The sequence below is a fragment of the Furipterus horrens genome, unplaced genomic scaffold (genome assembly GCF_987537825.1).
Source record: "Furipterus horrens unplaced genomic scaffold, mFurHor1.1.pri manual_scaffold_10, whole genome shotgun sequence".
Taxonomy (NCBI): domain Eukaryota; kingdom Metazoa; phylum Chordata; class Mammalia; order Chiroptera; family Furipteridae; genus Furipterus; species Furipterus horrens.
The window spans coordinates 56073231-56084889 of NW_028327180.1; the positions used below are offsets into that span (position 1 = coordinate 56073231).

The window sequence follows — 11659 nt, forward strand, 5'->3', positions numbered from 1 at the left end:
TCACGGGGGTGGCTGAGTGGGCCAAGTCAGGGAAGGAACTGGACCTAGAAGGGCGCCTTGTCTGCTCAGGGTCCTGTACCCCTCTGGGAGAAAGGAGACCAGTGACAAGAAAAGCTAGGGAGGTTTTCTGTGACCTGGCCGGGGTGGAATCTCTGAGGGTTAGGGTCCAAGGGGTGGAAGGGGCTTGAGCACCCATCAGTGGTGCTGAGGGTGGCAACGGGGTTCCCCAAACGGAGTCTGGGTGAAGGCTCCATCGTGAAGATGGGGTGCAGGAACTAAGAAGTGGGTGGACTTATTTGGGGTGTTGTGTGGGGGTGGGGAGGGTGGGGTCCTACGCGCCTGCAGGTCTGCAGGGCCTGAGCACAGTGATCTGGAGAACGGGGCAGGGTCCCTGCCGAGTACGCTACTGTCGCAGCCTCCGCCCCCTTCCCGCACAGCCACGCCCTCGTTGCTATGGAAACAGCCGCGCGGCCGGCTAGCGAACCTCACGAGCCTCGCCCGCCTAGATCTATGCTGCTTCCAGGGGCGAGCGGGGTGGGCTGAGTGCGGGCCGCCTGCACTGCTGTCACCACCGCCAAGGAGAGGGCGAGAGCGGAGCGGCGTGGGTCCCGGAGGAGAGCGTGGCTGCCGGGCGCTGCGTCCCTGTCGCAGTCGAGGCCAGGGTGAGGGGAACTGAGGGGATGGTGGGGGAAGGGGTCCCCGCGACGCCGAGAACAAATACAGAGGGCGGGGGACGGGGCCGGACCCCACCGCGCACCCACGCCGCACGGTCACACCTGTTGTGTGCTGGCCGGCCGGGTTGGGTTCCATCTCCCTGCTCTCAGCGCCCCCTTCTGCGCGGAGTTGGGTCCCCGCGTAGCGGTCGCAGTGTGTCTACCAGCGGAGCATGGGCGTTGCCCGGAGACGGGAGAGGGGGGACCGGCAAGGTCGGGGGCGACGTGGGAAGGCAGAGCCTCATCCGCACGCCCCGGGCCGACCCCTCGTCCACAGGGCCCGCGGCGATGTGAGCCATGAGCACAACCTGGACGCTGTCCCCCGAGCCGTTGCCGCCGTCGACGGGGCCCCCTGCGGGCGCGGGCCTGGACGCGGAGCAGCGCACGGTGTTCGCCTTCGTTCTCTGCCTGCTCGTGGTGCTGGTGCTGCTGATGGTGCGCTGCGTGCGCATCCTACTCGACCCCTACAGCCGCATGCCCGCCTCGTCCTGGACTGACCACAAGGAGGCGCTCGAGCGTGGCCAGTTCGACTACGCACTGGTCTGAGCCGTGGCATCCCCGGGTGCCCCTCCACTCGACGGGCGCCCTGAGTATCCCACCCCAGGGCTCAGCCCAAGGGTAGAGCGTGAGAGATCCAGCCCCTCCCGCACAGACCCCCTCCCATCCTCAGGCCTCTCCCATCATCCCTCCCGGGCAAGCCCGAGCCCCATTTCGTGCCTTTATCCCTCCCTGTCCTCGCCCCCAAATTTAACCAAGCCCGCAATGTGTAGACGGTTCTGCTATTGTCCTGCGCCAGCATGAGTATTATGTCCGTTCCTGGATGCGGGGACTCCGTCTCCTGCTTCTCCTGTCAACTGGCCATCCCCACTACTCCATCCCCACTCAGTGTTGAACCCCTCCTTGGGCTCCCTCCTGCACCCACGGGGTGGATGCTGCACACCAAAATGCCCTGTGCAGCCTGCCCTGGGACAGCATGAAGAGCGACAATGGCTGCTGCGTCCAGGATGTGTGGCACCTCTCGTGGGGGAAAAGCACGGGCAGGCTCACTCCTGCCCCCAGCCCAGGACCCCGTCCAGATCAGCACGCCCTTCCTTCATCACCACCCCGTAGACTAGTCACTGGCAATCTTGCCACCTCCTCCTGATTTCTCCTCCCACACCGTTCCTATGTGCTCCCCACACGCCTTCTCACTCCTCCCTGCCTCATAGCTGACGGTGATAATAAAAGCTATTGTTGAGCGTGTACTTGAGCGAACTGAGCTGACACCTTTCTGCCCAGTACTGCGAAGACACCCAGACCCACACTTCGGGGGGGGACCAACGTGTTACCACCTCACTTCCCCCAGCTCCAAGCAACCAAGACATCTTCTTCTTTCCCTTGACCTGGGGGACAATGGGGGCTGTGAGACTGACTTAGCTGAGTGGGGAGTTGGGGTTAGGGACCCTCAGCCAGCCCTGCAGGTGGACTCCAAGAACTGACATGGCCTCCTGCTGTGATGACCACACCCCTCTGACCCTGCCTGCTCCCTTCTTCCCACCATCATCGCACGCACGTGGGATACCCATAGGTCTGGTGGGGGCGGGTGTGATCACAGAGTGGGCTGGCTCCACTCCACAGCCCGTGTTGTGCAATCTTGGGGGAGCTGTGTGCGTGTGTGGTGAGCAGTGAGGGTTTCTATAAAAGGAAGGCTGAGTGAATGCACAGGCTCTCAGAAACTAGGTAGGCCTGGGGGAATGCCATTCGGATTGAGGACACCTGGTTCCTGCCTGCCTTCCCCAACCTGCCTCTGAACTCACACCCTCAGGGGATGGTGGCAGGAGGACCCCTTTCAAGAAAACCTAATAGCACCTCCAAGAATTCGGGGACTTTGACAGCAGCTGGGACTCCAGCTCCCTCCTCTACCCACTTCTACTCCTCTTCCTCCTCCCCTTGCTTCCCCAAGTCTACTTTAGGGACCCTCTTTCTAACCTGCAACATGAGACAGCCCATCCCTAACCCTCAGGCCCACAAGCCTTGGGCTTGGCTCCTGGCTACCCTGTTGGGAAACCAGCATATCAAGTTCACTAAAGGAAGGTAGAGACAGAAGTGGCTTCACACCAAAAGGGGAAGGAAGGTGTGATATAAATAACCAAGTGGCAACAGGCCTACTTCTCTATGCAGGAACATTCCTTTCAGGTGATATAGGACCCACCACCCTCCTGGGGTGAACTGGTGGCCCTAGTGATGGTTTTGTTAAGTACAGAGAATCATTTCGCCTAACACCCTCACTCTGCTGGTGTTGCCCTTCTCTCTGTATAATGTAAGGTCACTCTGTTCAGAAAAGCTCTCCCTCACACCTGTAGGGCTCAGGTTAGCTTTGACCCTGCACACATCACCAAGAGTCCCCTCATAGCCAAACTGACGTCACTCCAAGCAGCTTTAGAGAAGACATGGCAGTGGTAGCCTTTCGTGACCACACCCTCCTCCCTGGCATGCTTCCCTTGGTTGGTCCCTGAGCTCTGCCTCTCCTACCTCTGGCATCTCCCTCTGCACTTTGAGCCCCCACTGCCACCTTAAAGTCACAAAAAAAAAAAAAAAAGCACGACAGATGGACAACTTTATTCAGTTATAGCAATGGTCCCCAACCTTTTTGGCACCAGGGACTGGTTTCATGGAAGACAATTTTTCCACAGATGGTGGAGGCGGTGGGAAGACAGGAGGTGGAGCTCAGAGAGTAATGCTAATGTGAGTAAAGCTTCACTTGCTCACCCCTCCTCCCTGTCACTTTCTGCTGTGCAGCCTGCTTCCGAAGAGGCCACGGACCAATAGCAGCCCGCGGCCCAGGAGTTGGGGACCCCTGAGTTATAGGACATAGGCCACAGGATTCAGACAGGCAGGAGGGGCCAGTGGGGGAGAGGAACATTTGATGGTGGCTTTAGCCCAGCCATCTGGTTGCCCCCCACCTCAGTTCTGTGGCTGAGCTTCTGTACCACTGGGCTTCCATTTCTAAGATCCCTGCTGTATGGAGCACTTTAAAGGCCACTTGGTACTGCACACCGAGTCAGGGATTTTTCTACCACAACCAAATCCTCATGCATACCCAGTGCCAGACTAAGCAGAATCAAGGGCCAGGGGCTCACAGATGTCTGGTGTGTCCTCTCCCTGCTGGGCCCCTCACTTCGCAGGGGTGGCTGCCTGGCCCAGAAGCTCCAGAGGCACCGAGAATGGGTTCAGGGGGCAGACCCCAGCTACTTGCCAGGTAGACTGTGGTTCATCAGGCCTGGCGTTCTCAGGGGCCTGGGGGATGGCCTGGCTGGCCTCCTCTTGCCCCCTAGAGCCAGTCCCACAGTCCTCAGCCCCTGGTCCAAAGCTCCTACTGCTGGGGTCAGATGGGGCCATCAGATGCAGGTATGTATCCATCATATGCTCAATCAGGGCCGCACAGGGCAGGTGAGGCAGCTCTTCTGGAAGTGCCATGAGCAGGTCAAGGACTACAGCTGACTCTGGTGGTGGATGGAGAGCGGAGGCGTAAGAGGAGAGCAGGGCTTGTTGCCTGAGACCCCGCCCCACAGCCCCCACCCCCAATTCTTACCAGCTGCAGAAAGCTCAGGGCCCTGGCTGCTGCGGGAGATAGATGACAAGTACTTGTAGATCTTCTCGAAGTCCACTTCAAGGTCTCCCTCAGCAGAGAGGCCAGTTGGGAATTCAGAAGGTGCCTCACGGGCATGGCCAGGAGCCTTAGGGCTCCGGTTTTCCTGCCCACCAGGGGCATTGAGAAGCAGCAGTTTCTCATGTGCCTGCGTGGGCTTGGAGGGCTTGGACTGCAGGAGGCTGGTGGGCTCCACAGCTGCGATAGTGAGCACCTGGCAGGAAGGGAAAGGCAGAAGTCCTCCCTTCAGCCACTCTCCTGCCCTGCAAGCCGTGCTGAACCCTCCACCTCTACCTGCTCACCCAAGGAAATGGCCTCAGTATGGGGGATACTGAGGCTCAGGGTGTCTAATGACTGGCCAGTCACAGGACTGGTAAGAGGAAGGGCCCAGGACTCAGATCCACCTAATTTGGACTCAGGAATGACCCTGTCCACAGGAACATCCCTGGCCTGCCTAGGGGACCGCTGTACCTGTGAGAAAGCCACAGTCAGGGTTTCCTCCAGTGGGCCTGTTATCTTCTCAGCCAAATCCATCCATACCTGGGTAGGGCAACCAAAAAGCACATGGTCAGCCTAGGGATCAACTCTCAGGAGTCCCCCAAGCCTTGCTCCTCCTGAGGGTCACCTGATCAGTTTATCCTCCCAACTCCCACCCCATCTTCCAGGTGCTGGCCCCAGGAGGAGCCTTGCCCTAACTCACCTCGATGGGGGCCGGGATCTGTGTTTCCAGGTGCCTTTGACCCTTTGGGCCATCTGAACGCACCCTCTGAATGGCTTCCCGGGCCACACGGCCCTTAAGCTGCTGGAGGAAATCCCGAATCTAGGGAAGAGAGATAAAGGGCTCGAATGGGGTTCAATAAACCCTGGGTTGGGGCACAGACACCAAAAACCACTCCCTGCTCCACAGCTGGCCACTGCTCCTTGCTTCCTTCAAGCCCCACGTTAAGGGTCACAGAGACTGCCCAGGGTGTGGGGCCAAGGCCCAGATGTGACCTAAGAAAAATGTAAGGTCCAGGCCCATCTGGCTGCTCCCCGCAGCTAGGGCCCGTCCGCATGCTAAGTACGACCCTATTCACCTCCGCGCTCGTCCACTCCACCCCATTTCCTGATTCTCATTCCCGCCTAGTGTCACAGCGCCACACACTCGGTCTGCACGTCCGCCCCGTCTGGGCCTCCTCTCAGTCCAACTCCGAGTTAGCCCCGCCCCTCCGCCTCGCCTATGCCCCGCCCACACACCCCGCCGCTAGCCCTGCTCTCGGGGCGCGTGCCAAACACATTTTAGGCCCGCCTCCAGCCTCACTCTTTCCGGAACCCACTCACCTCGGCCTCGCTCCGGCCCGGCAGCTCCCTGGCCAGCTTGGCGGCGTCCGGCTCCGGCTGGCCACGCCGCGTCTGTAGTAGTCGGAGCAGCTGTCGCTTCTCCCGGGCGCTCCAGACCACAGTGCCGGTTACCTCGCCCAGATAGCGCGCCGGGGGAACTCGCCGCCGCTGTGGGGGTTTCATCCTGGTGAGGGCTGAGTTGGCGTTCCAGGCCCGCTTCCCTGGAGGGCGGAGTTACGGGGGCCGCTGGGGCCAGAATGCACCAAGCGGAAGCGGAAGCGGAAGCAGACTGGGGTGTAGCTCTGAACTGCGAGATAGAGTGAGCCGCGTGGTTAGGAAATGGTGGAGAGGCTGTCATCCCAATTGGCGGGAACGAACGTGACCCCCCCCCTCCCGCCCACATTTTATTTCATTTGTAAACTGTAGCTCAAATCATGGGTCTGGTGCCTTCTCTCCATTTCTGGACTAAGTCTTGTGAAACTCCTAGAGTGTTTTGCCTGCTTCTCGAAGAGGAGTGGGTCGTGGCAGGAAGGGCAACTGTCCAGTCGTAGCCAAGAGCCTGGGCTGTGGGGCCGCCCATCCCTGGGAACCTTGAGCAAGTGATTTAGCTGTATCCAGCTTCAGTTTCTGTAAAATGGGGCAAGTTGTCTAGGTCTTGTCAATGATCAGGGAAGGGAGGAGCTCAGACAGGAGGGATTTAAGGAACTCTACACTAACCTGAGAGGAGACTGGAACAGAGGCTGGTGGTCTGGTGCTGGGACTGAGAAAGGGAGCAGGGTTTACTTAAACTTAACCTCGTGGGCTCTGGCTGGTGTGGCTCAGTGGATTAAGCGCTGGCCTGCGAGTGGGAAGGTCTCCAGTTCGGTTCCAGTCAGGGCACATGCAGTTGCAGGTGCTGTTGTTACAAAACAGGGGTGTCCAAAACCCCCCAGAGCTTGCGGCTGGGGGATGGGGAGAAGGAAGCAGCTTTTAGGATGTCTTCACATGTCTGAGGCTGGTGGCTGGTGTCTTTGTTACACAAATGGCTTGGATGTTTCTGGGGCCACAAGGAGATGGGAGGGGCCTTGGACCAGGGAATGGTATGGAAAGAGCACACAGAACCTGCGTGAGGTTCGGTGAATGGTCACAACTGGGGACTGATCATGCGTTTTTGAAAGGTTCTCCATGCAGATTCGTCGTCGGCAGCCGTCCGTCTCGAGAGACGATGGTGTAGCTTCTTAAGAGTCTCTGCACCGCCGAGAATGGCTGTGCAGTCCGACTCGGGAGTGACACGGTATCTGTCTCCTCCCGTGTTAAATCGACATCTTGCGATGACGCTGGAGTGTCCTCTCCAGTGAAGCTGAAGCTACAGAGCCTGGGCAGGGTGATATGGAGGGTCTGCTGTTGCCCATGCAGCAGACCCCCCATCTCTTCGCAGCTGAAGGATCCAAGGGAAAGACGGAGTCAATACAGCTTGGCTTCAGGTGCGCCGCAGGAGTTGCCGGTGTTGACTACAACGTCAAACCTCCTTAGGGACTCCGGCTCCGGATTTTCTGTCGGGGTTTACGCCCTTAGCCTTTCCCCTGAAGAGGTATGCCGCAAGGCAGCGGAGGTTTTTTGGAATCAGAGTTTTCCTTCTCTGATGTGCCCTGACTGGAAGATCAAACCAGCGACACTTAGCTCGCAGGCCGACGCTCAATCCACTGAGCCAAACCAGCCAATCCGTGCAGATTACAAAGAAGGAAAAACTACACGCAGTTTACAAGGAGGCTGAGAATCCACGAGGTTTTTGTATTAAAAGCTGGCGAGCACCTTAACACAGACAAAGCCTCCCCAATCAGAATTGAATGATTGGCAGCTACTGGTAAAGCTGGACTGTGTCTAGGAAGTAGGGAAACGGTATCTCTAACTTTTCTAAAACTCGCCTGGTTTGGTAGGGGGAGGCAAGGATATGTGTTTGTGGGTGCTTTAAGGATCATAAGACTTAACGGCAGAAATTCGCAAATCTAAATCTATATAACTATTAAATAATTCTTTTTCTTTTCACTAAACTCTGGTATTGAGTTATAATTCTGGCGGCGGGCAATCCGGCCCCTGACTAAACAGCCCATGGGTTCTGTTTCAGTTGGAGCTGCCCACGGGTTCTGTGGCACTGTCGCCCTGATCTTGCGAGAGACAACTGATAGATGTTTCTCTCAGTCACACTGGTGTTTCTCCCCCGCTTCCCCCTCTTTCTAAAAAGACACAAGTGGGGTCGGGTGCCCCTTTCTGTTTAGGACAAAACCCCCTTGGGTCTCCCACCCCCTATCTGAACTTTAGCGAAAGGACCTACGAGCCCCGCCTCCAAGCTGGAATCCTCCCAGCCCTGATGCCAAGCCTCCGCTTCCTGCCTCCACCCCGAACTCCGCGCACAGATATATTTCAGTACTCAGATCAGACCAGATGTTTATTTTGAGCCCCGGTGCGAGAAGTAAGGAGGGTTGGGCGCAGTGATCGTGGTTTGTGGTTCGGTGGGATCCGAAGTCTAATGAAAGGCTGCCTAGTGTGTCTCTTGACCTTGCTGGGGGCACGCTGTTCCTAGAAGAGGCGACTCAGGCTGCGCAGGCTATCTCCTCAGCTGATCCTTGGCCTCCCCCATCAGTCTCCACACGAGGGTGGGGATGCTAGGTCCAAATCCCAAATTCTCGCCTAGTGCCGTCCGACACAGCCCGCAGTCCACCACGGGTGACCCACTGTCTGATTTCAAATCCCAGCTCCACCAAATTTTGTGACCTTTGGTAAATTACTTAACTTCAGAGAGTGCCTCCTTTTTCTCATCTCTAAAATAGGGGTTATAATAGTATCTACCTGAAGGTTTCTATGAGGATTAAATTAGTTAATATATGTGAAATATTTAGACACGATATTAGCCATAAGACCGAGAAGCGATATATGTAAAATATTTAGAGCGCTGCTTGGCACATAGGAAGTGCTATGAAGTCATTATCATCACCTCCCTTCTCCAGTTTTATGGGTCCCACGTTACACCTATACACACACACACACACACCTGACTCACTGGGGTCTTCTAGGTTGGGGGTCGCTAGGCGAGGCTCTCGGGGTGGGCCAGGAGGGGCGGCGTTGGAAGAGAGAGGCAGGCTGTGGAGCAGTAGGGGTTGCTGAGCGCTGGCCTGGTGCAGGGGCGACCCCTGGGGTCTGCTGTGGGCATAACGGAGCAGATCTAGGGACCATCAGCCCCGGCCGGCTGTGATTGCGGTGACCCCTGGTCCCGAAGTGCGGGAATAGGCTGGGGACCCAGCAAAGGTCTCGGTTGGCCGAGGTTGGTACCTGAGTGCACGCACACGAGGCCGAGCCCGGCAGCCAGTGCGGCGCCCAAAAAGAAGGCGGCCACCACCAGTGCCACCACTGGTGCGGGATCCAGGGCCACTGAGGTGGGCGCTGGAGGCTCCGGGCGTAAGGCTCTGCTGAGGATGTCCTTAGGTGGCCCTGTGGGGAGTACAACGCTGAGACTGGGCCCGTGCCCCAGAGGCCCTCCCCGTCCCAGGTCCCTGGCCCCAGGGACCCCCGCAGAGGACTGCCACTCACTGAGAGGTAGCCGTGGAATTGTGACCACGATGGGCCGAGTCAGCGTGTGCAGGTGGGAGCCGTTAGCACCCAGACTCTCGCCGCTACCACTGCCAGCGCCGGCGCATGCCTCATCCTGAGGTAGACACTGGAGAGAGGGAACGGAAGGGACGGTTATGGGGACATGAGGGCCCGGGGATCCAGGGGCTGGTCCCCAGGGCTCCCAAAAGATCTAAATATACAGCAGTCTTTACAACCAGGAGCCCTACCACTAGACCCCTGAAAATCCGGCCCCTTGGGGGTCCCTGAGCCTAACCCATAAGATATACAAGCAGTCAGCCCTCAGCTTCTGAAGACTCCGAACTTCAGTCCCTCAAGTCACATGACCCGGCTCTCTGAGCACCTAATCTGTGAAGTTCAACCTTAGATATCCAGAAATTTGACCCCTTGGTAGCTTTCTTCATCCAACCACCCAGCCCTGGAGGGACCTCAAAGCCCAGCCCAAGGGGATCTGGGTGCCCTGTCCATGAGGGAATGCAGTGTTCCCTGTCCCCTGAGGAACCCTTATGTAGAGCCCCACGGGCCCCTGGAGCACCTTGCGCCCAGCCTCCAGCCTGAGACCCTGTGCCTAAACCCAGCTCCAGGGGACGCGTGCCCCAGGCTCCAAATCATCCTGACCCCAAGATTCCTAAATCTCTAGGCGCTCCTTATTCAGATTCTGGAAGTGCTCCTGCCCAGCCCCTGATCGGCCCTAGGAGCCCAGACTCCCTGCCCTGCGCCGGCGCACCAGCGACTGGGGTGACAGCGTCAGAGGCGCAGAAGTCTGGTGGGCTCCCCGGAGGCAGCGACGGCGGCTCAGCTGGCAGTGCAAGAACTGCACAGAGGCGTTGAAGACGGGGCGCAGACGGAAGCTGAAGCGGGCGGCGTGGGGGCTCGGCGGTGGGAAGGTGACCGAGGAATCGGCAGGGCAGCCTCCGCGCAGCAGCGCCAGGGCGGGCGCCGGGGCCGGACGCGAGGATGGTGTCACCCAGCAGCGGTGCAGGACCAGGCCCCAGCGCGGGGAGGGACGGGCCAAAGCCGCCTGGAAGGGGAGTGTGTAAGGGGTGAAGTGTTGCAGCCAGGATGGGCTGCCCCCACCTGCCCGCCCTCCGCCCTGGCAGGCTGCAGTCCACACCTGCACAAACACGCGGCTGTCCGCGGGGATCTCGAGAGGCCCCGTGCGGAGCTGGAAGGCATCCTCCGCATCCGACAGCTCTAGACTAAAAAGGGGTCGGCGCAGCCAAGGACCGGGAGCAGCTGGGAACGAGAACACTGGAGGATAAGAAAGGGTGGCACAGAGGGAGGATGCACTGTGCCTTAGGCCCTCTGGCAGATTATCCAACCTCCTAGCCCGCTTTGGAAAATGGATGCAGTGGAGGATTCACTCACGCTCAGCTCCTCGCCTTTGTTCAGCGCCAGCTGAGACAACGTGATGTCCTCCCTGGAGACCCCTGGGGCTGGGCACAAAGCTGTGCGCCTCTGGGGAGGAACTCCCCTTCCTGGACCCTGATTTCCTCCCCCACAGTGAGCGAGGGAATTCCTGACTGGAAAGTGGGTGGAGGGGCCCAGGGGCTGCAGTCTTCTGCTTGGGGGGCGGGAGTGTGCTGGCTCCACCCTTCCCTTTCTAAGGGTGGCTAGGTGCTGTCATTCAAGCGGGTAGGGGGAAGGAGGGTGGTCTCCCACAGCCCTTCTGGCACAGCCCAGGCCCGGCCAGGCCACCAGGCTCTGGGGCTTTTTCCTCACTTCCAGGCTCAGGGAAGCAGCAGCAAACGGTAGAGAGACGCTAGAGTGCCAGTAGGTCTCATAATCCATGATGGCCCATGCATGCGGTGCGCACTCGGACAGACAGGTGTCTGCCTTCAGGAGGCTCTCGGCGGGCCCTTGTCTCTCAGACATTCAGGCTTACCACCCTACCCCACACATATTCCCTAAAAGCATTTGCACAGGCTGCACCCCCCTTCCCCAGTCTTTGGCCTCACTGTGACTGCTGGGGACTTTGAAGAAGTTGGGGATCCCAGAGAACCTGGAAGTGGGGGGCAGGGACATACCCCACTGCCCACCCACCCCTTCCCACACGAGGTACATGGGAGTTGGAGACAGGGGGGCACAGGAACAGGAGCATGAAGGCACGTGTGTCAGCCTCTACATACCAGGTGGCCTGCTGGGCAAGCTGGAGACTCCCCGGAGCAGGAGCAGCAGCAGGAGCATGACACCCAGCATACTGGACTGGCTGTGCTGAGTACGTGGGGGTTAGAGGCAGAGGCCCAGCCCGGGAAGCACCCAGAGCCAGCAGGTAGGCAGGCAGCCGTCCTTGGCTGAGCAGCCACTCTCCAGGCAGAGTGGGGGCGGCAGCCTGAGGGGCTGACACCAGAGCCCTCACCCAAGGCCTGCTAGGAATTAAAAGCTCTTCTCCAGC

At 58.9% G+C, this 11659-nt stretch overlaps 3 protein-coding genes across 3 annotated transcripts; 1 reads left to right on the forward strand and 2 right to left on the reverse strand.

Annotated features, from left to right (window-relative positions):
- Positions 1-348: 348 nt before the first annotated feature.
- Positions 349-1957, forward strand: CTXN1 (cortexin 1). The gene is made up of 2 exons (XM_090289027.1): positions 349-662; positions 991-1957. Exon 2 carries the CDS (start codon positions 1011-1013, stop codon positions 1257-1259), a length of 249 nt encoding a protein of 82 aa, XP_090145153.1. The 5' UTR covers positions 349-662; positions 991-1010; the 3' UTR covers positions 1260-1957.
- Positions 1958-3295: 1338 nt separating this feature from the next.
- SNAPC2 (small nuclear RNA activating complex polypeptide 2) lies at positions 3296-5914 on the reverse strand. Its single transcript, XM_090289028.1, has 5 exons — positions 5662-5914; positions 5042-5161; positions 4813-4881; positions 4285-4555; positions 3296-4195 (listed from the first exon to the last, which is right to left on the reverse strand). The coding sequence occupies exons 1-5, from the start codon at positions 5842-5844 to the stop codon at positions 3867-3869; spliced, it is 972 nt and encodes a 323-aa protein (XP_090145154.1). The 5' UTR covers positions 5845-5914; the 3' UTR covers positions 3296-3866.
- Positions 5915-8255: 2341 nt separating this feature from the next.
- On the reverse strand, positions 8256-11502 carry TGFBR3L (transforming growth factor beta receptor 3 like). The gene is given in 7 exon segments (XM_090289029.1): positions 8256-8412; positions 8690-8755; positions 8757-8838; positions 8968-9126; positions 9226-9352; positions 9992-10515; positions 11394-11502. Coding segments are annotated over 6 exon segments (1023 nt in total). The 5' UTR covers positions 11464-11502; the 3' UTR covers positions 8256-8412; positions 8690-8694.
- Between the last annotated feature and the right edge of the window lie 157 nt (positions 11503-11659).

Excerpts from the sequence above, each read along its gene's own strand:
- CTXN1 (XM_090289027.1), top strand. The coding sequence starts at position 1,011 with ATGAGCACAACCTGGACGCTGTCCCCCGAGCCGTTGCCGCCGTCGACG.
- SNAPC2 (XM_090289028.1), bottom strand. The coding sequence starts at position 5,844 with ATGAAACCCCCACAGCGGCGGCGAGTTCCCCCGGCGCGCTATCTGGGC. Across the intron at positions 5,162-5,661 it reads CGGGCCGGAGCGAGGCCGAG|ATTCGGGATTTCCTCCAGCA; the intron begins GTGAGTGGGTTC and ends TCTCTTCCCTAG. Across the intron at positions 4,556-4,812 it reads TGACTGTGGCTTTCTCACAG|GTGCTCACTATCGCAGCTGT; the intron begins GTACAGCGGTCC and ends CCTTCCTGCCAG.